Source organism: Netta rufina, assembly GCF_964035555.1.
Source record: "Netta rufina genome assembly, chromosome: Z".
In the NCBI taxonomy this organism is placed as follows: Eukaryota; Metazoa; Chordata; class Aves; order Anseriformes; family Anatidae; genus Netta; species Netta rufina.
The window spans coordinates 11,873,228-11,900,829 of record NC_140126.1 but is presented as its reverse complement, the minus strand read 5'-3'; the positions used below and the strand labels follow the sequence as shown (position 1 = coordinate 11,900,829).

The window sequence follows — 27,602 nt, the reverse complement described above, 5'->3', positions numbered from 1 at the left end:
GTCTGGGGGGCTTAGGGATGATTTCAACTACACTAGCATTTTCAAGTTAGTGGTGCACTGTGCTATGGTGCTTTTCATTTATTGTTCTGATGAAAAACCCTTTGAAAAGATATTTTATTTTTATTTTTTTTTTCTTCATAATGGCAAGCCCATGAAGTCAGAAAAACAGGGCAATTAAACTTCAGGGGAGAAGTTAAGCCAACTTTTTAAACACTAGTTCTGCAAAGAAAGACTGCATTTGAGTTCATGCATGCGACTAAGCAGTTAGTTTCACACATCATGAAAAGTATGCACGATATTTGCCTCTATTGACAAATCAATTGTGAGTTAAAAATGTTTAATATGAGAATCTCACTTCGCTTAGTCACTTTATGCTGGGCTGAAAGATGGGTCACTTTGCATGCTGTTTGTTTTTAAATGAGTTACATATTCAGAAACCTTTACTCAGTAATTTCCTTTCACGTCTGCTAAGAGCTTTTGCTACTAACCTACTTTTTTATTAGGAAAAACATGATCGGTAGTTTTTTGAATATTGGTTTTAAGTGTAATTGTAGCACTACAGACAGAAGTAACTGGCTTAGTTACATCAGATAGCACAGATAATGTATAGTTAGGATTTTTTTTAAGCAGCATCCATTATGGCACTGAGCTTTAGTGACAGGTGCTCCAGATTGTGATACTTGTTTTTATTTCTCTCATCTCTAAATGTTCTGCCTTTCTCTCCTTTCTACACAGAACTCATTTATGCAATTAGCAAGTTCAAGTTTGCAACTTTGCTTCTCTTTAACACAATTATAGTTCTAATTATCCATGTTATGTGCATGGTTCCTACTAGTTGATTTAAGTACAGAAAAATGCCATTTCAGCCAAACATTGAGAACATTACTGTATGTGTATGTAAATATATTCCTGAGTTGCTTCTGTCACCTCTACTTCAGCCTACTTGACCTGCTTCCACAGCTAGCTTCCAAGTTTAGGGTTCCTACCTTAGCACTGAAATTGCCAGAAAAAAAATATGCATCTTCCATAAATAAAAAAATAGAGCAGAGAACTAATATTATTTGTGTTTTAAATGATTGAATACAAATAATTAAAAGCTCAACCAGGACTAGAATCTGCATTTCTGAGCCCTAGTCCAGTTCTATCTCTATCAAGTCTTATACTTGCTTACTTTAAAACCAGTTATCTTTACACTACTAGATTTTACAATAAAGGGGATAAAAATAATTCATAATCTAAAAATATACTCTGAAACTTGCTTGAGGCAAGTATAGTGCAGAAAAATAGTAATTAAAAACAGAACCAGATTTATTTCGGTGCACTCTTATTTCTGTAGCCACTTGACTGGAAGCTGACCTTCCCTCTGTAACTGCTTTTTCAGCAGAGGATGGAAATTTGTCCTGTATGCAATTCCACGGTTGCATATTGATCTAAGAAACATGTACTTTCAAAGGTAAGGAATTATTTTTACAGTAAGATGAACCATGTGATCTAGACTGCCATTTTATGGCAAAGGATCTTGAATTACGTTTACTTAGTGCTTTAACCAGGCATTGGTAATGAATTGTCCTTTAACTGCAAACTGTCATTCTATTTAAAATAGCTTTGATTAAACTGTAAAGGTGGGTGGTGGTGGTAATGTATGTATCTTCCAAAAAGGCAAACTAAATTATAAATTGTCCTTTGGGATATTAATCTGTCAAATCTTTATTCAGCTAGGGCTGCTGAGATCCCACTACAAGTAAGTATATGGATTAGATTTCAGTATATGTATGTAGAACAGCAGTCACAAGAGAAATAATTTATTTGTAATCTGTCTTTGGGCTATGTTGTAGATCGGCAACCTGCCTCCTCAATCCACCCAAGCCGCCTCCTCACTTTCCAGAGATGTTAACATGTGGAGGAAATGAATTAATGAATTACTCAGCCGCTTACAGGCCGAAGGGGCAAGGGCAAGGACGAACACCAGCAGGTACTGCTGCAACAGCTCCCCAGGCAGCTGTCCTCGGTGCAAACACAGGTGTCGAAAGACGCCTGTCTTAAAGTAGCACAGTTACCAGTAAGCAGTCAGGGCATCCACACTGCTAATTTTCATTTCTGGATTTTAACCCACGTCATTCTCTCCCCTCGTTATCGAAAGCCACGACTTCAAGCAGCAATAAGCTCTGTTTGTAGAGCTACCCGTTGCCATTCTCGTGTTATGTGCCGGCTTTCCTCACAGCCCCCCTGCCAAGCCGGCGCCTCAGGAACGCCACCACAAACACAGCGGGCGTGGCGGCCGCAAGCGGGAACCGCACGAAGGGGCTGTTACCTCCAAACAGCCATATTAAATAAATAAATAAATACATACATAAATACATAAATAAAGAGTTCAAGCGGCGGTGCACGCTGAGGGAGCTGGGCGGCCCTGCCCTGCCTTTCCCGCCCGGCGGGCCGCCCGCCCTCGGTCGCCATGGCGGCGTGGGGCCTGATGGCGCTGCTCGGGGACGGCTCCGTGGAGCTGCGCGGCGCGGGGGGCGCCCGCCTCTTGCTGTCGCCTTGCGGCTCCGAGTACCTGTACGAGGAGGCGCTGCCCCCGGCCGCACACCCCCTGCAGCCGGCAGAGACCTGCCGCCGACGGGTCGCCTTCGTCCTCAGCGCCCACAGGGTACGTGGCGGCCGCGGAGGGGAGGGGAGCGGGCCGGGAGGCGCCTCCGCGAGGAGCGGGGCATTGCACAGCCCTCCTAAGGGCTCGGTGTGCGAACGCCTCCAGAGATCCTGTGATGGCACTGTTTGCTTTTGTCTTCGTCTTTAATTAGGAACAAGTTGCACGAGCTCTGCATTTCCGGAACAAGTTTTCCCCTCGGCCGTACTTACCTTCAAGCCTTATATCCCCGGAAAGAAAGACTGTAAGTGTTACACACACAGCGCTTCTGTAAACTGAGCTGCCCTGGAAGTCTGACAAAGTGGGCTTACAGCATTGCACACGCGTGTGTACGAGTACAGGCCTTGAAAACTGACAGTGCACAGTTTGGTTCACGCATTTGTCATCTCACTTGGAATACTGCTGTTTCAATTTACAGTTTTAAATCTTGCTTAGTTTTTTGTCCTTAGTCCTGCATATCCTTAGCAGCTGAACAGTACAGATTTCACCCGGTCTTAGTAAGACTAAAACCCAGATATTTCATATTCTTTAAAAGACTGATGAATCACCTGGATTGGACTGGCATTCCATTAGCAGCACGCTTTGTGCTAATGTTTATTTGTTAAACATTGACTATCAGCACATACTTACAGCAGTCAGACCTTAACAGCCCTATCATGTATACACTATGCATGTACACAGAGCTGATGCTCTGCTGTGTGCAGTAGTGGGTAACCTCCCACCTTCTGGTTCAGGATCTTCTCATGGCTGAGTTTCTAGACAGTTCCTAACCATACTTTACACCTGCTCTACCTGCTTCAGGATGCTGAGGAGTAACTTTTGAAAGCCACAGTAAGTGGCTTTTTTGCTGGGCTCTTGTCCTCTTGATTTAGCCACAACTGCTTTCCTTAAAGCAAGAATGGTGTTTTTGTAGCTTCTGATGTTGTACTCCCTTGCTGACCAGTAATTTACAATCAGCTTGTTTTTCTGTGCCCTCTACTTTCCACCAGTGCCAATATTTTCAAGGCCTTTGCTGTTTGTCACACTTAAGCTGTACAGTATAGCAAGAGATACCAGCTGTCAAGTTCCAAGTACACACAGCGAGGTCTCATAATAAGGTGGTCACGAGCCTAACAAGCCATTCTGGGACCTGGAACAAGTTATCTTAAGGCACAGTTAGCATAAGGTCTGTGACCTGTTACTAGCAGTGATGATACTATTTTTACAGGGCTGCTGCATACAAAAATGCATCTACAGTTACACTGTATTACTTCACTTATGCATAAATTCAAACAAATGCCATTCACTTAGGCTCTGTTTGGCCATGCTGACCATCTGTATCTTTAGGAGGCTTGACAAGGGGGATCCTGTCAGTTAAGTGGACTGCTTAGAGCTGTACGTAGTTTTGAACATGCAGATTTAATCATAAATGTATTCAGCAGTAGTTGTATGTTTTGTTGTGTTTGTTTTTTTTTTTTTTTTTTTTTTTATGTTGTTTGTTTTGTTTTTAATATCTAGTTCATTTCCTAGAAATTTGGAGTATGTGATATCAAAGAGTATGTTACCAGTCAGTCATTACACCAGTATCTCATTCCTGGTGGAAATAGTCAGGTCAGAGCCCATCCTTCTGTATGTAAAGTTAGGATTTCTTTTCTTCATTTAAATCACACCATTTATCTCCACTAAATAGTTATCTGCAGCCTTACTGAGCAGTCCCTTGAATGTTTTTAGGGTCCTTTTGCAAGTCTTTATGGTCAATTTTAATTTTTAGCCAGCCCTAAATACCTTTGGCAGATGTTTTCACTTTGCTAATGCACTCGTGTTGCCATGTTTCATTTTTATTGGACTCTGGGCAGAAGTATGATCCTGGTTTGGTTTTAAAATCAGTGCTGTGGTTTAACCTGGCAGGCGGCTCAGCACAATACTGCTGCTTGCTCACTGTCCCTGCCCCCAGTGGGATGAGAAAGAAAATCAGGGTGAAAAACAAAGTAAAACCTATGGGTTGAGGTAAAGACAGCTTAATAGGAAAGAAATGAATGAATGAATACGCAAAACTCACGCATAATGCTGTTGCTCGCCACCTGCTGGCCGATGCCCAGACAGTCCCCAAGCAGTCATGTTGTCCCTGTTCCCCCCACCCTAGCTGACTCCCCGTCTTATTGTTCAGCATGAAGCCAGGCGATGTGGGACACCGCTTTGGCTAGCCTGGGCTGGCTGTCCTGTGTGTCCCCTCCAGCTCCTGGTCCCTGAGTCCCCTTGCTGACAGGGCTGCACGAGGAGCTGAAATGTTCTGGGCTCTGTGAAATTACCTCTCTGCAGCAACTAACACATTGGTGTGTTATCAGCATTATTCTCATCCTAAATCAAAAGCACAGCATCACGCCAGCTACAATGAACAAATTAACTCTGTCCCAGCTGAAACAGCAAACAGTCAGGTGGGACAAAGCTGATTAAACTGAATGAATACTCTTCTGCTAAGAGAGTTTTTCAGGCCTTATTTGAAGTGGGTTTGCATTTCTTTGTTCATGTAGGATCCAGTACTTTACCTGGAGTATCCAAATGAGAGCAGAGTAAGAGTATTTCCTGTGCAGTGATCAGGCATAATGACAATGCAAACAAATACATGTCCTTTTAGGGCAGAACATTTGTAGGTGCCTAGAAAAACACTTTCTATCTTGAGTTTTTAGTTTTATTTTGTTTTGTTTCTTTCAGAATGTGATCGGTGCATTTTCTAAATTCAGCTATATTTATTTAGCTAATATGTATTTATTTAGCTATATGTATTTAGCTATACCACGTCTTTGGTTAAAGCTATAACCTGAGGAGTGAGGTAGATGCAGTGTTTGTTTGGAGCAATTTGTAGAAAATCAGCTGCTTCATTTAAGAACATATTACATCTGCCATTGCACATTGTACATATTGCATATGCCATGGTACATTATATGCCATTTTACAGGCTTAATTTTATAAATAGGAGAATTCAGACTACATTGCATTTCAGTGTACACAATTTTAATGTGGACTTTGCATGAATTCCACTGATAACAGATATGATCAGTATAACGATATTGATCATTTCCTGATCTTGAGCTTTCTCTTCAGTGTTTCTTAACAAGTTTGAAATAGCTGTCAGTGGGCAGTTATGCCTGGTCAGTTGGCCATGCATCTTTCTGGTTTATGAATGGGTATTAAATTATAAGCATATTGCTAGAAATAATCCTGTTAGAACAGGAGGAAAATGATTTGAATGATAGATATTCTGAGTTCACGTGTGCAAATAAATAGAGACTAATGTTTCATGCCATACATCAGCATGCAGAAGACATGAATTATTTCAAAAAACTCACAATCCCTCCATTGTAATTTCTGGTAAGCATGTAAGTTTTATTTTGAAGCACATTTCAACCCTTTTTCTTGTATTAGATTCTTTTCAGTGATGTCTTAGAAGTTAGATGGCCTGACCCTGTTACTGCTGACCTGACAAGATGTATGAAGAATGGCAATGTGAAGATATCATCATTAGATGGTTATGCCCACCTTTACCTGTCAGGATTGCAGAAAGAATTTACTGTGGAGTTCTTATGCAAAGTCAGCCAACCATCTGCAGCATATTCACATTCCTCTCAAAAGAACAGCAACTATCAAAATGAAGATCAGTATGGAAAATCAAGTAAAAATTCTCTTCCAGAAACATCATCAAGACAAACGAAAGCAGAATATAGAAAGAATGAACATGGCAGTGCTGAAGGAAAATACAGAGAACCAACCAAACCAAAGGACCAAAAAGACAGAGATAGAGTTCCTATGTTTTACACAAACTGTTCTTATGAATACACATGGGTTACACAGTGTTGGTCTGTTTCCTCATACCCAGAAGAATGGAAATACCCTTTGTCTTTGGCATTAATGTGCTATAACTTACATACTGTTAAGACTGAAATGAAAACATGTGAGGGAAATGACCATACATCTATAGGAGCAGATGTTTTAATAGACCCCAAAGCATGTTCAACAGTATCTCGTTTGCCTACAGCTTTGCCACTAAGCTGCAGAGCACCACATTTACACAGGTAATTTAAACTGTTTGCATTTTAGTTGTTAACATATGTCTACAATTCTGAACTTCAACCTTTAGCAAAATAACTGAAATCTAACTATAAGAAATAAAAAATATCATCATAACCTATTTTGTTATCAGCTTCTTGAAATATGAAATTTGTGAAACCAACATTCTTTATCCTACTGTCAAAAAGTAAAAACTCATTAGTCCAGAGGAAAAAAACAAACAAACAAACAAAAAATATTTCTGATATGCTATGTAAATGAAAAAGAGAGTACTGAAAAAGAACACCGTGCTGGGATTAGAGTTTCTGTTTTTGTTTCGGTTCTGAATAGATGATACTTCTGAAGTGGGACAATGACATATATTCTTTGTCAGCCCTGCTAAAAATAGTTGAAAAAATAATTGTAGGTTTGAGAAAATAAATTTGGTAACTAGGAACTAGTTACTAGTTAGGTATCCTAGGAACTAGAGGACATTGGAAATACATGGCCTGTTTTCTTTTGAGTAGTTGTGCATGCATCTGTTTTGGTATAGAAAAATATTTTTGTTTAGGATACAGAAATAATTACCAGCCAAGAAAAAAAAAAAAAAAAACACATTCAATCTTACTGAAGCTCTTACTGTATTTTATACAGGTGGAGTTTCTGTGACTTTTTTCTACAAAAGAAGGAAGAGTCTGGAATGTATTCATACCCTCAGCTAATTGAAATTGTATGGTGCGAAGGTATTTTTTATAGGTATGTAGGAAGTCATGCATTTCATTTTTGAAAGACTTCATTTGTATGGGAATTAAACTTCAAGATAAAATGTCTTACTTTGTCCCTTTACCATTCCTTTAGAGGATGTATACAATCTTTATGGAAGATTCTATTAATGGCTGCCATTTGTTTGTTCTTAGAGCTTAAAGACAGAGCTTAAAATTTGCTTCACATTCTCTAATACATTGTAGTTCCAGGTCTGAAAGCAGGTATGCCTGAAACAAAGATTTTGAAATCATACTTAAGGCTTTTAAAGAAGTGGTCAGATTTCTTAAGAGACTTAAATAGAGAACTGTAACTTCCACAGACTTCATTGACAATTATAGTGCCTTTTTTTTGTTGTTGTTTTGGCAAATTACATCACTTCTATTGATGCTAAAGATTTCACGTTTAGAAATGCTTGTCTTGGTGACCTGTGTAATTCCCATGTTACAAGCAGCTAAACTCTACTGTGGATTTTCCTGGAAAATCAGCTTGCCTGTATGTTTTGGTTTGTTTGTATTTAAATAAGAATTTTGTAAAGTAGGCTCTGCAAATCTGTTATACAAACTTTGAAAGGGCCACAGTCACTATCAGCATTCAAAAGTTTTTGATAAAAATATAATCAGTCTTTAAAGCTTTCATCTTTCTCCCATACGCTCTGTGTTTTTTTTTTTCAGTTGATTGCCTAAATTTTTATCTAATCTGAACAAAATTTTTGTCAGTGTTTTCAGTTATATATAATAATAAACTTATTTATTTGGAAGTATGGTGAGTAGCCATACTTAGTCTTACAAGGCCCAGTAATATTTAAAGTCCCATTACTGAAGTTTAGGCATCTGACCACATGGTGCAGAACTGAGTCATTAAATAAGCGTAATGCTCCAAGATCACAAGAAAAAGACTGGCAATCTTAAACAAAACAAAACAAAAACCAGAAACAAAAACAAAAAAACACAGGTGCAGCAGAAATGAAGACTTTGGTTGTTTAGGAAGCATTCATTTCTACAGCTTTTTTTTTTTTTTTTTTTTTTTTCTGTGCACACCTGTGAGGGCTGGTCCCCTGAAAATAATATCTTTTCCTTCTTTTGCATTGGTATATTTTGTGTTCAGTGGAATGGGCATTGAACATCTTTTGTGAGATACCTACCTCAACACAAGGCTCTCCTTCTGAACATGCTAATCCTGTCCCCACCTCCACCCTGCAAAAGTGGCTTGGTAATGCTAATAATCAAAAAAATAATTGGTGTGCCCTACTGTTTGTGAAACAGTATAAAGTTTTTCCTTTGAGAGTTGTTGAAAATATGTTTAGTGCTTTATTCTGTACTGTCTAGTGATACAGCATTTTAAATACTTGTTAAAAGTCTTCTTATTTCTCTTAGATTTATCCATGGCAAAAGAAACATTGCAGAAATTTATCCTGGTGATGAATCATATTTGAAGTCTGAAGGAGCTTTTTTGGGAAACTACTTCGTGCATTATGCAATCCAGAAAGGAACAAACAAGGTAGGAATAAAACTGTTTAAAAATATGTTCAGAATTCCTTCAATTTAGCAGCTGTGTTTTAAGACATTTGGATATGTAGTCTAAAGTCAAGACTCCTTATTCAGGTGATTCTACTTTGCTTTCGAGTGATTAGTTTTTTTAGCATCGCTGTTATTCCACTTCTCTTTCTTAACTTTATTTTTTTTTCTTTTAAGTTTATTGAGTTGTGTGTGCTAATTTCAATGTTTTTTTCTTGGATATTTGTATTTTTAAAGCAGTATAAAGGATCAATGCTGCACCTTTTGAACCTGGCCTCTAACTTGTAGTAAAACTTAGTTACTCAGTAATGAACGATACTCTCTGATAAAATAACCTATTGGTCCATGCTGAGTGTATGAAAACTGTGAATGTGTCTTAGACTTAAGGGATAGATACAACTGCATTTTTTGTTTGTGTATTTGTTTTAGCTTTTAAAGGAGATACCTGTCTTCCGCGATGAATTTAAATGTGGTTAGAGTTGTCTGGGAGGTCAGAAATTTCATCTCTTTCAAGATTATAAATAGTTTTGTCATGTTACAGTACCTATAAATAACTACTGTTTCTTCTGCTGTTTACTGCAGAGAGAAGAGAAGATGTATTCAGTAAACAGTCTTCCTCCTGATGTACCAGGAAGTCCATACTCTATATCCTCCATCATTACTCAGGCAACCAAGTAACTTATTTTTCTCCTTCATTGTTGTTATATTAACTCCTCTAACTGTGAAAGGACAGTAATTAAAATTACATGTGATACTTATTATTACATATGAAAATTAAGCAAATTTATTATATCACTGGTGGCATCTGTAACTTACAGAACAAAGATCACAGCTGTGTAGGAGATAATAAAGTAAGGACAAAATTCTTAATATTTAATACGTTTTTTCCTCAGAATGCTTCAGTACTGCTACAAGACAAAACTATCATTAATTCATAACTATCATCTCTGCTGCTGGAAGATGGTATGTAGCTGAAGATTTATAAATTTTCCCATGTTACAAAGATGACTGAATGTGCTATAGGGAGTAGGACCAATTCTAGAGGGAAAAATCTTAGGCAAAGATGAAAAGGTATATAACTGAGAACCATCACCACAGACTGTTAAGGTAAATTGGTGAAGCAGAAAACAGTGAATTGCATGATAAAGAGAGCTGCTTATGGTCTAGAAAAACATGAAAATTTGGGAGAGATACAACCAGCGGTGACATTTCCTCTTTTTTATGTCCTTGTTTGGTTCTAGGTACCTGAGACAGACGGACGGGAAATGTTGCCTGTTTTGCTGGATGAAAAGGTTATTCCCAGCATTGGAAGACTTCTTGTATACTCAGACTATAAAGTCCATGCTACTTTTAGGGATGGAATCACCTTGAATATGGTTTGGGATTTCAGCTCTGGCTGTAGAAAGATTCAGGTAACTTATGGCTTATACACTACTCTTAAAACTCTTCATTAAAAAGTGTTATTAGGAATTTTTTTTTTTTCTTTTCTTTAAAGCAGAAAATTAATACTATTTTTTTTCCCTTTTAAGGTAAATGAAAATGTAGGTTGGTGTAAGCTAACTACTCCTGATGGGGTACAGCAGCTCATAAAAATAAGTCATCCTGGAATCTATGAAAGGTATAAGTAGTTTAAATAATTTATAAGTAAAGAACTCTAAGCAAACCCTTTTATATGTAGAAATGTTTTTTTACTGGAAATATATCAGAGGAAAAAAAAAAAGCCCAAATACATAATGATAAAAAACACATATCTGGCTAAGATTCAGGAACTGTATGACTCAGGATCACTGCATTCAGTCATTCCAGTATAATTGTTATGGAAATGTAATGTCTTTAAAAAAAATAAAATCAGCCAACCTCAAACTAGAGCTCCAACTTGGCACTTAAATCAGTGAGTAAGCAAAAAAAAAATCTTTGTGCTGTATAAAGCTGGCATCTAGAGCTGAAAAGCACTTTATCCAATTTTTGCTTTATTACAGATATTGACCTCTGCCTACAGACTGCTTTCTCTAATCTGCTTGCTCTAATTGCAGTCTTATTATGCAAATCATCAGAAGCTTACTCTGCTGCATTTCAGCAAGCAGATATGCACACACAAAAAATAACATTTGGACACTATTCATTTCAAATCAGATGGCTTTGTTATAATTTTCTGTGACTGTATAGATTTAAATATGAAGGATATTCTTTTTTAAAAGTGTGAATCCAAAAAGGGCAAAGAAACATAGAGAAAAGGCTAGACTTTTAGTCATGTTTTTTGCTGAATCCAGATTCATTGCTTAATGCTTTTTTTGTTTGTTTGTTTCTATCTTGAATTAACAGTGTGTTTCTCATCTAAATAACTTTTTTTTCATGTTAACAGATACATCACAACAGTAATAGAATGGTGCAGAAGTTTGAGTGAAAGCAAAGAGACTCCTGAACATACCGCACACTCTGTAACTGAAGAAAATTGGTACTCATTTTTATTCTAAATAATGTTGAAAATAAAACTCAAAAAGACTATAAACTCTGAATTTTATAGACAGCATTTCCTAAGGATCCAAAAAGAAAACTGTAAATCCTTTCATTTTGTGTGACTTCATATTTCTCTGTTGGAACTTAAAATGTACAGTAAGTTGAATTCTAGGTGAAGTTTATTTTATGTTGCTTCTGCCTCCCCTAAAAATAGAATTATGGTGACCTTGCCAAATATTACTATAAGATTAATGTTATAGAAATAATATCTTGCAAAGTGAAAATGAGAAACTAAACTAAGAAAGGCAACTTTTAACAGAACGGCAAGCTGTCCAAAATAGTACTTTGAACTTTTAAATGACACCTGGACCTGTTATGTATTTGTCCTTCTTAATAAATGCTACTGACCAAAGGTCTAGTGACATCATGTAGTTACATAATCAGATATTACAAATGTGATATATGAATCTGATTACAGATTCACTTATCACATTATAGCAGATGCAGTAGATGGAGTAGATGGTGAAACAAAAATGTTATCTATATATACACACATAAATATACAGCAAAGAGTCTATTTTTAGAGCTGAGCCTTGATTTTTAGAAACAAATGATTAACAAATGCAGCCATTAGCTAGTAGTATGAAAAAAACGCTTTTTTTTAACTTAGAGTTCTCTTTCTAATTTTCTGTATTTCTGAGAATTGAAATTAAAATCTGGTGTACAAAAGTACAGTTGAGAAGCTTTTTAGATACTATTATAAAAATCTTTATTTTCTTGGACAGGTCTGCTGATGCTGAGCTTGAAAAAATACAGAGATTTAACTGTATCCTTTTGAAAGCTGTGAAGATTTTTACTTTGATATTCTGTTGTTCATCTGTGTATCCAGACCTGCATTTTCAGAACATCAGAAGCTCTCTATTCTGTTCTCACCTGCTTTTTCCTGCTTTACCTGATTCTTAAAAGCACCTTTTTAAGTCACTGTTTTCTCATTAATCTTGTTCAATTCCTTTACAACAGCACTAGCAATAAGAACAGAGTACAAAACATAATAAAATCATTAACAAAATAAGGAATTCCCATAATGAGTATTGCAGTTCACCATTTATTATATGTAATATATATACTATTAATAGATTATATATTAATTCCACTAAAACCATCTGCTAATCTGTTCTTGAAAGAGGGATGGTACAATTGCCTTTTGGCATGTTGCTGCAGTAAAATACTGTCTTATTTATCACCTACCTCAGGATTGTCCAACCAGCTCACAAAGTATGCAGTGCTGCAGTGCTTTTTTTTTTTTTTTTTAAAGGCAGTGTAAAACTCTCTTTATGTTGACTTTTAATTTTATTAGGATGAAAAAACATACACGCTATGAAACTTTGCAATGTAACATCAGTTTCCTTTAAATTAACTATTCGGCAAATAGAAGCCTTAGTTAAAGACATTTTCTAGAAACATTAGCATTTTTTAGTTTTATGTAATTACTGTGGTATGAAATGTGAGCCTCTGTAATGGAGAATCATGATTATGATATGGCAAAGCGTTTTTCTCGTTATTAGGAGGAAGGCTTTGAATTTTTCTTGACAAACTCATGCTAGATATATTGGATAATAGCAATGTTCCAGAAAGGACAGCAGCTGCAAAAACCAATCCATCTACAATTGCTGTTGGAAAAACAGAAAATAGAACTGATACTGAAGAACTCAATGAAGGGTGCATCTTGGAGGCTTTGGAAAAAACATCTAAAATAATTCAAGATATTGAATCTCTGCTTGCTGCTTCTGGGAAGTGAAAATCTGTAATATGTTGTATCCTCCAAGGAGCTGTCCCAGCTATGTCTGACGAGGCTTTGAAGTATAAGAGGGATGAAGGATGAGACGGCAGCAATTAAATGCCTTGCCAGACAAATTACATGTGTAATTTGTTATTGTAATACCACAGTTGTATAATGTGGATAGGCAAAAATTAGGGGCCAAATAGTGGGGCATCACTTGGTAAATGAGAGATCTGATGTGACATTGCTACGTCTGAGTGTATGAATGTCTGTTCAAGTTGTGTAGCTTTGTAGAGGTTTGTGTGACCAACCTGGTTAGAACTTGCCAGGGTAACTTGGGGGGAGGCATTTTAACGGTAAAAACATGCTTTTGTCCAGAAACTGACACCAAGTATTAAAGTCACCCCAATGACACCATATTGAATAAAGTTGCCCAAAAGATTTATACCTATTGTTTTCTAATAAAAGGCGTGGTTTTAGTCAGTACTGTTGTGGTTTTTTTGTTGTTGTTTTATGTGCGGTCAGTCACTAGCCTTTCAGCATTAGGTTTTTGTTTGTTTTGTTGTTTTTGTTGTTGTTTTACTCAATCTCATCAGGAATACTCAAAAACCAGTCAGTAACCACTCTGGGTTTCTCTGCAGCCCCAGTTCCCACTCCCTTCACCCCAGCGCGGGGCTGGCTGAGGAGGAGGAAGAAAAAGAGGATGTGATATATGGAGTAAGGAGGAAGGTTAATTGGGAAAAGTCTCATCACCACAAATTTTAGTAAGCCCTTATCAATCAAATTTGATGTATGTGATGACTGTAATCCAGTGAATTTTACTATTTTGAATCTGGATGAGTTAAAGCAGAGGAAAGAAAACCAATATTGAATTGCACTTGGAGGAAAGGGAAAAGATCCTGGGACTACTAACAATCCTGTGCTTAATTCCTTGTATTACACTCCTTGTACAGAGAATAATCCAAGGAATGCAGTTTATCACAATCCCGGTGGAAAGTCCTCAAGAAGACAGAGTCTTTCTTATGGTTCAATTGGCCTCGGCCAAATTTGAAGCCAAGACAAGTATTAATGACATTCAAAAGAAGAGGAGGGAGTGTGATCTATGGAGTAATAATTTGTGTCAAGAAGATGGTTGATGTTAATAAAGAAGGGGGAGATGTGGGAGTCTGGCCATGGGGGTCGGCAAGCCCCATGGTTGGTGGTAACATCAGACTCTTAGCAATGAGACCATCAGGAATGTAAGAGTTTAGAGGGCGCAAAGAAGGGTGATTCAGGAGAGGCCATGCCTTCTGGGGTTGCTTGTTCTGTAGCTGTTAAGGCATGGAAGTTGCTGGGGGTTTGCTGTTGCTGGGCAAAGTTGTTTGACCGATGGAAAGTTGTTGGAAAAGGATTGCTGCAGGGCGAAGGGTGTTAGAGGGGAGCCCGTCCTCAAGATGGAAAGGCAACACGATGTGATGAAAAAAGGAATGAACAGGAACAGGCTGGCAGAAAGGAGACCAGGACAGGAACAGGCACACACTGATCGCCTCATGAAGATAGGTTCAGCCAAACTCAGCAAACTGCTCAGAGAGGCTCGCACAGAAAGTCGCTGGAAGCAGGCACTGGAGCTGGGAAGAAGCTCAAGCTGAGACAAGTGGAGCCACGCACACAACTGACCCTCTGGTAAGTAGCTGTGCATTATGAGGAATCACACATCCTTAGGAACATGGACAGTCCTGGTAACCTTGCAGCTTATTTCCTTTATTAACAACCAGACAGTTTATGATCCTGAAATATGGGACCAAATTGATATCAAGGTGTGGGACCTACTAAAAATGACAAGGTTGTGGTGGGATTGCTTGGCACTGGGGAGCAGTCTCTGGGGCCTTACAGAGCCCTGTGGGGCCACAGTCAGACATGTGTGGGTTGCCAGGCTGTGAGGGAGCTGCGGGCTCGGCCACCGATCCTGCTGCTGCATCATCGGCCCCCGCCACTACTGCCACTGCAGGCCTTCGCTGTTCCCACAACTACCCCTGGAATTCTCCGGTGTTAGTAATCAAGAAAAGGAATGGAAAATGGAGACCATTATATGGTCTGAGAGAAACCAGTGAAGTCACGGAAGATATGGGAGCACTTCAACTGGGATTACCAACCCCAACAGTGCTCCCCCAGTCATGGACATTAATAGCAACAGACTTAAAGGATTGTTTGTTAAACACTTGCCTTTTAAAACTTTGCCATGCTTATGTTTCAACTGATACCTTTTCTGACTGTACATATGTACAGGCGTACTGGGGTTTCTTATGAATACGTAAGAGCAATGTTCTGTATTTTTAGAAGGTTTGATGTTCGTGTGTGCGTGTTGGTAGAGCATAGACTCCCCGCGCACTCAGCGCTGTTTAATTGCCTTTTATAAATATGACTAAGTGCAGACTGAGTTGTAGCTTCGTTTGTGACAGAGGAGAAGGAGAAACAGAAGGATGAGAAGGAGGAGGAGGAGGAAGAAGAGGAGGAGGAGGGCGCCGCGCTCCCAGCCTGCTCCTCGGCCGCGCATGCCCGCGGGCCCGGCGGCGGCCCGGCGCCCGCCTCCGCTTCTCCTCATGAGGCGGAGGCGGGACGGGGCGCCGGGGGCTGCCGGCGGCCGCCGCTCCTCAGGTGGGCGCCGGGGCCGGCGGGAGGCTGGGGCTGCTCCTCGCCGCCCCGAGGCGGGTTGGGGGGTCCCGGTGTGCCGAGGGGGCCCCGCGGGCAGCTGCCGGCCTTTCGGAGGGGGCGTCCCCGGAGGGAGCTGCGGTGTCTGCGGGCGGCTCGTCAGGCGTGACCGCCGGGAAGGCAGCGGGAGCCGCCCGGGCTCCCAGTTTGGCGTCCGTCAGGCTCCTGACTGCGGGGTTTTTGCCCTAAAGGTGGCTGCATTCGTGTTCCCTGAGGGCCGAGGAGAGGTCTGCGGGGAAGCTGTGGCTGCTCTGCCGGGAAACAAAAGGGTGTCCCCACCTCCGGGCAGCCCTCTGGCTTGGCTTGTCGTCCTTCCTCACTCCCAGTCCCCTTACACAGCACGGCAGTGCTTTAGTCTTAAATTGGGTTAGCTGTTTATGGCCCAAATGGCATAGTTGTAATTAATTAGGGTAATAAATAAACCGTACTTTTTTTTTTATTATTATTTTTGATGCCGGATGACAAATGAAATTTTCCCCCGCTGTCTCGCACTGCGGTTTGTCTCCAGCTGCTGCATACTTTTGGGATATTCCCTTCAACTCTTTCCTTCCCCTCAAATTCCTCTCAGCTCCAAAGTGCTGTTGGAGGAGCAGGGATGCATATTGGTAGCTTGGGAGGGCTCTTTGCGAGCACTTTGACTTATGGTCCCTGAAAGAAACAATTTAATTAAAAAGTGCTCATTCCTCGTTTTGTGTTTTCTTGCTTGCTCACTTCTTTGCTTGTTTGTTTCCTCCTTTGTTGCTTTCTTCCTTCTTTGTTGCTTTTAATTCAGTTCGTTCCTCAGTATCGTGGTGGAATTCTGCAGATGTCTTGTGAGCTTTTGTCTGCTTTCCTCTTTGACCTGCTCCAACCCTCTGAGCCCTATCATCCACTATAATTATCAGACGCAAAATATTTGCATTATTAGTCCTTCGCAGATCATTCTGTGCTCATACCTGCTTTTCCAGGAGGTAACACGTTAGCAGTTTGAGCATGTGTCTTAAAGGGTAGTACTATTTTATGAAGTTTTTCATATAGATTAATATCCGCTATTAAATGATATTCTTGAGATTATGGAATTCTAGGGGATCACTGTGATCTTTCGACTTCTTGTATAAAACAGACAATAGAACTTTAGACATTTAATTCCTATTTGCATTCATGTATTTCATTAAATTGTAGCAAAAAATTTTGGAGAGCAATAACATTTCTAAATGCTACTTTTAGCCATTGGATTTTTATTTTGCTCTTATGCCAGGAGGTTGAAGGCATTTTAGTGTCAGGTGTTTCCCTGAATGCATATTTGCAGCTTTAATATAAATATCTTATTGCGTCAGTAATTTACAAAGACAACTATATATTTGTTGAAATTAGTTTTTTCATGTTTCCATAAAAGAAATCAAATATATCTGTAAAATTTAATTTGGGGAGTATAGACAGATTATACCGAATGCTGTATCCCATATAAAAATGTCATGAGCAATGACAGCTCGAAACAGTGGTACTATATCAACTGTCATGTGCATGTGTTTCGTGTAGACCCACCCTAAATCTTCAGCATGTTAGCTGGACTGACCACGCATAGACTTTATTTAATTTATTGATTTATTTGATTTATTTATGCACAGAAAAAACTGCATTTTGTCTTCCCTGCACTGGATTGGACTGGATTCAGCAAGCGGAGTACACTCAACTCTAAGGCATAGACCACATTTTCTACTGGAATAAAGCAACTGCAATGGGAAAAAATGTATTCTCCTAGTTCCATGGTAAGTTTGGCTCTGAATATCAATGTGTTTTTTTAAGGCTATGTTGCTACATCAGTTCTCACCAGATTGTATTCTTTGTATTCTAACACGGATTTTATGATAGTTTTAAATAAAATCCAATCTGTCATGGTACCTTTGTAAAAGAAACATTTTTTGAGGATATTGTGATTTGTTCCTTGAAAAATAATTTATTCATAAATATGCAGTATATTGTAAATCACTCCTCAAAAAATGACAGTTCCAGTGTTTCAGGAAATATTTTGTATATTTATTCAGAAGAGGCGTAGTCATGGTTAACAGGCTCTAAACTTGACCCACTTCTTTTCATGTGTGTGCAAAGACCATGTATTATTCATGCTTTCTTTTCTCTTTTTAACCTTTTCCAAATAAATCCTTCAGTGACTTTTTTTTTCTGTAAAGATTAATGCCAGTAGTCATGTCTTGTGGATAATTTTACAATAAACAGGCATGTAAATAAGCCAGAAAAAAAACATTTTATATTTTCTGGGGCTTATGATTAATAATGATTAAAATTCTAAAATACTGTCAATCGATGTTGTTAGAAGTGTTCATTTATAAAGAAGGTCTGATACATTCTGAAAACGCATATTTAGAATAAAAATGTACCTGGTATAACTACTAAGAAAGGAATTATCAAGATTTAATGTATTGCAAAGAAATAGCAGTGTCTTAGGATGCAGGCTTTGAAACTGCTCTATCACAGAACCACAGAGCAGTTTGGGTTGGAAAGGCACTTAAAGATCACCCAGTTCCAATGCCCTGCCATGGGCAGGGACACCTACCAGCAGACCAGGTTGCTCAAAGCCCCATCCAGCCTGGCCTTGAGCACTGCCAGGGATGGGGCTACACAGAAGTAGAGAACATTATAGTAGTTGGATAGTTAGAATTGATACTGTGCTTTAAAGTCTGCTTTTCGGTGCCTGTTTAACAACACAAAGCTAGGGAATACATCAATTATATGTGGATATACATGTATGTTTCTTTTTTCTTTTTCTTTTTTTTTTTTTTATTTAGTGTTATCATTAAAATGAGTGCTCTGTCTTTATAACCCAGGTATGTTGTAGTTGCTTCTTTGGTGAAATTTCTTTTGAGGTGTCAACCATTTTTTTAAGGTCAGGGTAATTATTCCCAGAAATAGTCTTGTGCAAGTGGGTTTCATAACAATTACATAAGCATAAATATTGTTTAAGGACTTTTAAGTGATTATTAATACTTATAGCAATGCCTTTATTTTCAACTTATAGTGGTCAGCTCTTGAAAGCTAAAATGATGGGGATTAGTTCTTTTATAAGTTCTGCAGAAAGAGCTGTTCTGAAGGTAATGTGACAAATAATAGAGGAGTCCTAGAAGTATCCGTAGAGTTTGCTGCTGGAATGCTAAGGAGGTAGAGGAAAAGCATACGTAGTTTCACTCTGTAAGAAGTTAGTTTTGGTTACCTCTGCTTGATTGAAGGGTGTTGTCTTTTTGTGTTTATTGTCAACAGTGAGGATATTACAGTGTTTCTGGAGTTCTTAATGCTTATTCTAATTGCGAATCTTATTTACCCTGGAATAAACAAGGAATAGCTCAGAGAGGTGTACCATGGCAATAATAAATATGTTTACAAACTATGAAAGATATTGAAAATATAGATTAGAAATTTGTTTTTAACTGTTCTGGCATATTTGAGATTTTTTGAGCATAAATTCCAAGAATACTTTAAACTGATTTTTTTTGTCCTATTGTTATAGCGGAACGGATTTAATTTGATGAATATCATGAATTTAAGGCCAGGAGGAATCTTGAAAGATATTCAGTGTCTTATCATAGACACAGCTCAAGTTATTTTGTGAAACTGCATTTCAAAAAGCGGAGTTAGAGCTTTTTGTGTTACGAAGGTGTGTGTGCTGACTGGAACAGGACAAGCATTTTAATTCAGAGTTGTCACCTAAATGAACTTGATTAAAATCAAAGCTTCCGTAGGAATATTAAATGCAAACATTGTTTTCTTGTGCTTATTTGTAGCTGTGATGACAAATGCTTTCTACTAATGACTTTTTTCTTCAATACTTTTTTCTTTCTGACATTTGCAGAACTGAAGATACGTGGGACAATGCACAGTGTATATCCTGATGACATTTTGTGTGCTGTGACGTGGTCTTTGCCATGGCGTCTGAGACTGAAAAGGCCCATGCTCTCCTCCAAACTTTCAGCACAGCTTCAGTTATTTCTAGTCTAGGTTTGGGAGTATTCTGCTTTGTTGCAGACAAGCTTCTGCAGTTTTCCTTCATTCAGCAAAATGACTGGCTCCGAGCCTTCTCTGATAATGCAGTGCATGGTATACTAGGAATGTGGTCCTGGGCGATAGTGATCGGACTCAGGAAGAAAAGCGACTTCACGGAAGTCACCCTGGCTGGCTTCCTTGCCTCCGTCATCGATGTGGACCACTTCTTCCTTGCTGGCTCCCTGTCATTAAAGGTAAGTGAATAGATGGGTGGCAGCTTAATTTTATTGTTCATCTACCGTATCCTAAACAACAACAACAAAATGATACTTTAATTAGATGCATTTTAAAAAGATATACGGGAATTCATATTTTTATAAAATTGTTATGATTTTAAAATGAAGAAATACCACATCCCCTGTTAAGTTCTACCCCTTACGAGGCTCTGAAAAAGTTCTGAAAGCCTCTTTCCATGGTATCCTATGGTTATCCAAATATGGTTGTTTGGTTATCCAAATTAACATTTAACTGCTGCCATGCACGCTTTGTGTATGAAGTGGATTATTCCATTTCTGTGTACAGTAAGGAGTAGAAATCTAGAAAACAGATCATCCAGCTGATGTTTTGTTTCATTCAACCACTCATACTGAGCAGTAGGAGGTTTGTTTTTAGTCAACTCTATAAACGTCTCCCACAAACCAGCAATATGTATATAGCATGTTCACCTTTAAAAAGAAAAAATAATCTGAGATTGTCCTTAAATATAGTTGGTTGTAAAAGAAATCAAGCAAGTGTCAAACTTGTTAATAAAAGGAAAAATGTGAATTGGCTCCTGCTAAGGAATATATGTGAATATATGCCTAACAGACAGTTTGCAGAACTGCCTGTTAGGACACTGTTTATCAGTACAATGAGTTTACTAGGTTGTGGTGTTTTTTCTCAGGGGTTCTCCTGTGTTTTTGGTGTGTCGTGTGCCCACTCCCCTGCTGACACACGTACATATATCCCTGTGTGCTCCAACCACCTGTTCTCAGCTTCCCCTGAAACAACACTCTCTTCTGCAGGCTCTCCAAAACATTTGCTCCGTCCACAAGCTCTGGCTGTACCAGCTCATGGTCCCCACCACTAGAGCCATGCCACTCTGCTTGTAACCAGGCATTGCTATGGTGTTGCTAGCGTATATATGCATAGGTGCTACTTTGTACAGAAGGGGAAACTTTTATTTATTCAACCAGAGCATAAGTTGTTCCCTGGTGTCCTGTTCTTTCTTCTCCTGCTTGCTCAGACTAGTGTTAAGCTGTTCACATGGATGACAGAGGACATAATTCTTAGGACACAGAGGCAGGAGAGGAAGGAAAGAGGTGGAGAGGAAATTGCTGTTCTTTGTAATCCTTTAAATAAAGAACTACAATCCAAAATGTTTTACCTTTTGTTAAAAAATATGGACGAGAGAGATATATGCAAGAAACATAGTTTATAGTTGAGATGTAAAAAAATCAGACTTCCAGTGGGAAAACAGGTTTTTTATTTGTGTACAGTATCAGTATTTATTGTAAATAAAAGATGTTTTCCTACTGGTAAGTTTGATGGACCTTCTGATATGATCAGTTCTATTCCTCTTTGACAAAGAGGATGTTTTCACAGCATCACGGGGTGGCTGAGGTTGGAAGGTGCCTCTGGAGGCCACCTGGTCTGAACCCTGCCCAGGAAGGGACACTGACAGCAGGGTGCCCAGGTCCGTGTCCAGGTGAATTTTTAGGAAGGAGAGTCCACAGCCTCTCTGGGCAGCCTGTGCCCAGGCTCCATCACCCGCACAGCACAGAGGTGCTTCCTGATGTTCAGAGGGAGCCTCCTGTGCTCCACTTTGTTCCTATTGCCTCTGTTTTTGTCATCCTGGCACTGAGCCCCACTGAAAGAGTCTGGCTCTGTTCTCTCCTCACCCTTCCTTCAGCTATTTTTAGACCTTGATGAGTGAGATCTGCCCCCTTCAGCCTTTTCTGCTCCAGGCAGAGCAGCCCCGGATTTCTCAGCCTTTCCTCCAGCGGGGAAGGCTCCTTCAGTCCCTTAGTTACCATGGTGGCCCTTCATCGGACGTGGTTTTCCATAGCTCCACCTCTCCCGTGTGCTGGGGGGCCTGGAGCTGGGCACGATACCCAGAGGTGGCCTTACGAGTGCTGAGGGGAGGGGGCGAATCGCTTCACTCTGCCTGCTGGCAGCGCTCCTCGGTGCAGCCCAGGACACCTCCGGCCTTCTCTGCGGCACGGGCACGCTGCTGGCTGCTGCTCAGCTCCCTTCCACAAGGACACCCAGGGCCTGCCCTGCAGAGCTGCTTTCTGCGCCGGCTGTACCCACCCAGCAGGTGCTGGTGCCTGGGGTGGTGCTTCCCTAGGTACCCCTGCTCCTCCCCTCTCCTGTACTTTTTGCAGGTGGAAATGCCATAAAATTAGAGAACTAGATAAAGAAAAGGAAAGTTTGCTTAATGAGTCCTGTAATGGCGACGTTTTAGTACAGCATTTAAACATAATTATTCTCACATTTATTCTTTATTTTAAAATCGTAAGCACAAGTAATGAGGGACTAAAAACTTATAAAAAAAAACATTAAAATGTTCTTGCAACTTTTTCTGGTACTCATCACGGGTATTTCTTCTCAATGACGACTAGATGGCGCCCTTCATCAGTGCGAGTTGAGAAAATCGGGCGTTGTGTTGTGGGACTGGGAGGTGACCTGCCTCCTTGCTGCCCCCAGCGAGGCAAGGTTAAATATGCTCACATTTTCTGTGATGGAGAATGTTTGTGTAGGCTGCCCCTTGTGTCCCAAACAAAGGTAACTATTGGAATTATATCAGTTAATTTCTTCCTGTGTTTTTTCAGTTTCCAAGCAGCTATATGTATTTTTTTTATCTAGTATTGAACCTAAATTACCGATGTTGATGGTTAGATCTCGTTTTCTTTAATACCCGTGTAGAAAAGATGTCCGGTTGCTGTGCTCTCTTCATTTTTATTTTTATTTTTTTTAAATTAGGAATACAAGTGCAGCATGCAGAAGAGTAGCCCTTGAGTAGCCACACTTACATAGATGAAATAAGGAGAAGGCAAGATGCCCAAAGGCCCTGTCAAAGTCCCTTGCCTACCTAACTCCACTCTCCTCCGTATGTTAATTGGGTTAATAAGGGATATTTACCTGTAAACTGTGTCCTGTTTAGGTTTCTAAATCAGGGATGTAGATCTGTAACGGTGTGATTTTTGCAACTTGAATAGACATTCTGCTTTACAATAAGTCTCTTAACTAAGTAACTCACTGAGTAAAGGCTGGAGGACCTGGATTTATGATTTCTAAATGTCCTGCCATTTTTCTGATCTCCTCTGGATTGCCTCTTGCTTAAATTGTCTTTAAAGGGCCCTGTCCCAAACCACATACAGTATTTTAACAAAAATAGCCTAAATTTGAGCTAAGTTGTTTGTTTAATTCTTTTCGCTTACAAATACATACAATTTTGTCTTTTTTTTAAACAGCATAAAAATCCTGCTATGGGTTTTGTGTTTTCTTGCAATGCCAGCAGTCTTTTTAGTTTGTGATCTAACCTAATCCCCATAAACTTCTCTGCTGTGTTGTTGCCTGGCTAGCTAGACCTGATTTTAATGTGTGATTTTTTCTTTCCTCAGCTTAATATGATGCGACTTTTGGTTTCGTGTTGTAATTTCAGACTGTTGCCTGTATGATTTATTACTTACTACCTTTTTACTGCTTATTTGTTAGTCCCAGTCTCATTCTCCCTTACCAGATTGCAGGACTGAGAGTAACTGTTTTACGAGACTACAGCGTTTGTTGCTTATGCAACTGAGAAACTAATAAATTAAGAAATCTAATTAACTAACCACTCCACTGTTACTAATTTATAACAGTAGTACTTTTTACATAGCTATACACAATTAATTATCATGCTCTTAATCACAACTATTAAATCTGATGATAGGTTACTTTATTGAAGTAGCTCTTCAGTGCAGCACAAGGCAGTTTTGCCATTACTGCAGGTTGCTACCTACAGACTCCTCCGCTTGTTCCTGCTGACACTGCTTGTTGCTTGGACTATTTGGCTAGTGGGCCGCTTTTCACAATTTCATCATTATTTTTTCTGGAGTATTCAGGGTAAATAGTCACCTGCGGTCCTTACATTTACTCTGACAAATACTTGTGTACCGAGCAGCATGTGATCTAACCTTTTGCCCACATTATTTTTGGCAATAAATATGAAGTCTACAAAGAATTTGCTGGTTGGAATTTGTACCTCTGTGTATTCCAGATTTGCACGCAAATGTATAAAGTCTATGAACCAGTGCTCAGCCTCACTGACTCAGGAAGTTTCTGCAGCCTGCCGTTGCTTTCAGCTTGGCTGATAAACGAGAGTGGCGTGAAGGGTTGGATGTGGTACAGGTGTGTCTTCAATGACAAGAGTCCCCCAGGCCTGTAGTCCATCCACCTGGGGATGTTGTACTTTTTGTGGGGTGTTTGGATATTGTAAGGCAGGAAAGGAATATACTATTTTTTATTTTTTTTTTTTAAAGATCTCATCATGATTTCTAAAGGGTGAGCAATTTGGTAGGAGAAAGAATGTAATCGCTTATATTGCCAAACAGAACTACATCTCCCTCTCTTGGGCTTGGCAACGTAAGGATGTGAATGTTGATCTAGTTACAGAATGTAAAAGAGAAAACAGGCCATCCTTTCAGAACTTGGGCAACAGCATTTTGGAAGCCTGATGACAGTACTGCAATTACAAAAATATATATGTTTTAGCTTCTTGCTGACAGTAACACAAATCTGATTGTCTTTGTTGGGTAGGTGATAGACAGTTTCACCATCACAAGATTTTCTACCTTTAATCCCTGAACAATACGCTCATATGAAACAAAAACAGATTTGCTGAAAATGTACCCATTGCAGCAACTTAAAGGAGTTGGGTTTATACCTCTAAAGTTGTTGCAATTTCATCATTGTTGGTTTTTTTTTGTTTGTGATCTTTTTAGTCCTGTCACCTAAACAGGACTAAGCTTAGTCACTACCTTGTGACCTAAGAGTCACAAACAAGCATGTGGGAATCTAATGGAGCAAAGCTTAGGCAAGTGAAATATATGTAACTTCAGTATTTTTTGCTGAATTGGAAATTTCTGGCTTGACAGCATTTAACAGAGAACAGTACGACTTCACAGGTATTAACAAAAGTATAATTTTTGAGAGTAAATGCCAATGAAGCACATTAGATGTTCCAAGTGTATCGTATGGTTGGTCTCCTTCCCACTGTTGTGAAATTAAATATATATAATCAGTGCAGCACACTGTGCGGGTTCCTGTTTGCTGTGTGACTAGATGACAAACAGCATACCTCATCCCCCTCGCTTCCTCTCCTGCTGCTAGTACTGCTCAGTAGGGTGCATGATTCATGTCACAAAATAGAGAAAAGCCTGTCCCAGCACCCTCAGCCCTGCTGCTGACAGGACAGCACGGAGCTCTGACACATCTGGGTGTTCGTATGGTTGGCTTTGAATAGCCACAGCGGGAAGGAATGGTATGTTTATCTTTGCACTTCCACTCAGCCCCTTGGTAATACACCTCTAAACATCCACGAAACCTTTTTTTTGCTTGTCGTGATTGTAGCCATTGCCAATTATATTTTTCTTCTCTGCAGGCTGCTCTGAATCTTCCCCAGAGACCACTTCTCCACTGTTCTACTGTGATTCCTGTTGTGGCTCTGACATTAAAGTTTATTATGCACCTTTTCAGGCTTAAAGACTCATGGTGCTTTCTTCCTTGGATGTTGTTCATATCCTGGACTTCTCATCATGTTCGTGATGGGATTCGTCATGGCCTCTGGATCTGTCCATTTGGAAAAACTCCTCCTTTGCCATATTGGCTGTATGTGGCAATAACAGCATCTTTACCTCATCTGTGTTCATTTATTATGTATTTGACAGGCACTAGAGAATTAATGTCTATAAAACACGGGATTCACATTGATGTGTAAGGATGATAGGTCTGAAGTTTTTCGTATTAGCAGTTGAAATGAGCTGTGTTTGTCACTGATATGGTTTCCTTATGTTCCCTGTTAATTCCAAGTTAGGCATTTGAAGCCTGTGAAGCCAGTTACAGCTCCCGTGTCGATTCGTTGTGGTCACAGAAACCTACTCCATAAATGCTAATAATTTCATATTTATACATTCCCCTTGAAAAATATGTGGTCATTATCATTCATGTATAGCTAACTTATTTATGAAGCTCTTGGTCTCTCTGTAGTAACTATGTTACACTTCGCTGTCATCGTGCCATTCACCTGATCACCATTCACTCCAGATTTGGATTCTGGCTACATTTTGTCTGGACAGCATTTGTATAGCACTTTAAAAACGTGAAGTACTATATAGATGCTAATTATTATAGCATAGTAGTGTGTGCCACTTCTGAAAAACATCAGTTAGCCTTTTGAGGTGATTTATTTGTTTTTCTGCTGGACCCTTGTATTCAGTAGGTTTTTTTTTAAATGCTTTTTTTTACTTCAAAAAGTGAAGCTGTGAATCTGCACCTCGTTCAACACGAACTGCCATAATACAGTGTTTACACTAAATTCTGTTCTTCTATAGTTGCTTGATACTCAGTTTGCAGACAATTAGACAACGGAAAGAAGACAGTTTGATTACAATGTTATGTGTGTCAACAAGAGTGCTTGATTTAAAATACATTAATTATGAATATTTAATTTGGAACTAAGGAATTCTAGTAAATATTTAAGGACTGTTTAAAGGCAAACTTGCTAATTACAATAATGTGTAAGCTTTACAGAAGATTCTGGAAGGTATAAGAAAATAAAAATTGCTTAAAATGTGAGTTTGGTCTTACTACTGTACATACATAGCATTTTTCCTGAAGTGCAACATCATCCTTACTGCAAAATAAAATGCATTATTATTACACTGAAATCGAAATTTCATGGAAAAAAAAAAAGTTTCAGAAAAAGTCACAGAGTAAAAGTTTAGTTCTCGTCTAGTTTTTGGTATACAACCTCAGCGAGTTTGCTGGTGGCACCAAGCTGTGTGGTGTGGTCGACAAGCTGGAGGGCGGGGATGCCATCCAGAGGGACCTGGGCAGGCCTGAGAGGTGGGGCTGTGGGAACCTCAATGAGGTTCAATAAGGCCAAGGGCAAGGTCCTGCACCTGGGCCAGGGCAATCCCAAGCACCAGTACAGGCTGGGCAGAGGATGGATTGAGGGCAGCCATGAGGAGAAGGACCTGGGGGTGTTGGTTGAAGAAAAGCTCAGCGTGAGCTGGCAATGTGAGCTTGCAGCCCAGAAAACCAACCCTGTCCTGGGCTGCACCAAGAGCAGTAAGGACAGAAGGCTGAGCAAGGTGATTCACCGTCTCGTTGTACTCATGAGGCCCCACCTGGAGTCCTGCACCCAGCTCTGGGGCCCCCAGCACAAGAAGGACATGGGGCTGTTGGAGCGAGTCCAGAGGAGGGCCAGGAGGATGAGCAGGGGGCTGGAGCACCTCTCCTGTGAGGACAGGCTGAGGGGCGAGGGGTTGCTTTTGGTTTTGTTTCACTGAGCTCCATTGCCTGCTAAGGAGATGGGGTATTAATTTCCCCGGTTGTTGATGAATAGCTGAAAAAGGGAAGTAATTCCATGGAAAAGCATAGATAGGCTATCAGGTGCTGAACTTATCAAACAGTGCAAAGATCAGGTGATGTGTTTATGTTTAGCATTACTTAA

At 39.6% G+C, this 27,602-nt stretch overlaps 2 protein-coding genes across 3 annotated transcripts; both read left to right on the top strand.

Annotated features, from left to right (window-relative positions):
* Positions 1-2,452: 2,452 nt before the first annotated feature.
* On the top strand, positions 2,453-13,201 carry LOC311221265 (uncharacterized protein C5orf34 homolog; the record flags this gene model as incomplete). Its single annotated transcript, XM_084305131.1, has 12 exons — positions 2,453-2,647; positions 2,799-2,888; positions 6,047-6,693; positions 7,322-7,423; positions 8,806-8,929; positions 9,529-9,620; positions 9,840-9,909; positions 10,188-10,358; positions 10,476-10,564; positions 11,309-11,401; positions 12,189-12,229; positions 13,008-13,201. 12 exons carry the CDS (start codon positions 2,453-2,455, stop codon positions 13,199-13,201), a joined length of 1,908 nt encoding a protein of 635 aa, XP_084161257.1.
* Positions 13,202-15,738: 2,537 nt separating this feature from the next.
* Positions 15,739-26,683, top strand: TMEM267 (transmembrane protein 267). Of its 2 annotated transcripts, none has more exons than XM_084304690.1 (4): positions 15,739-15,817; positions 17,479-17,619; positions 19,713-20,097; positions 25,530-26,683. In XM_084304690.1, the coding sequence occupies exons 3-4, from the start codon at positions 19,786-19,788 to the stop codon at positions 25,863-25,865; spliced, it is 648 nt and encodes a 215-aa protein (XP_084160816.1). In that variant the 5' UTR covers positions 15,739-15,817; positions 17,479-17,619; positions 19,713-19,785; the 3' UTR covers positions 25,866-26,683. The 2 variants fall into 2 exon arrangements, with proteins under 2 accessions (XP_084160816.1, XP_084160815.1); XM_084304689.1 differs by lacking the exon at positions 15,739-15,817 and adding an exon at positions 15,901-16,062.
* Positions 26,684-27,602: the final 919 nt, after the last annotated feature.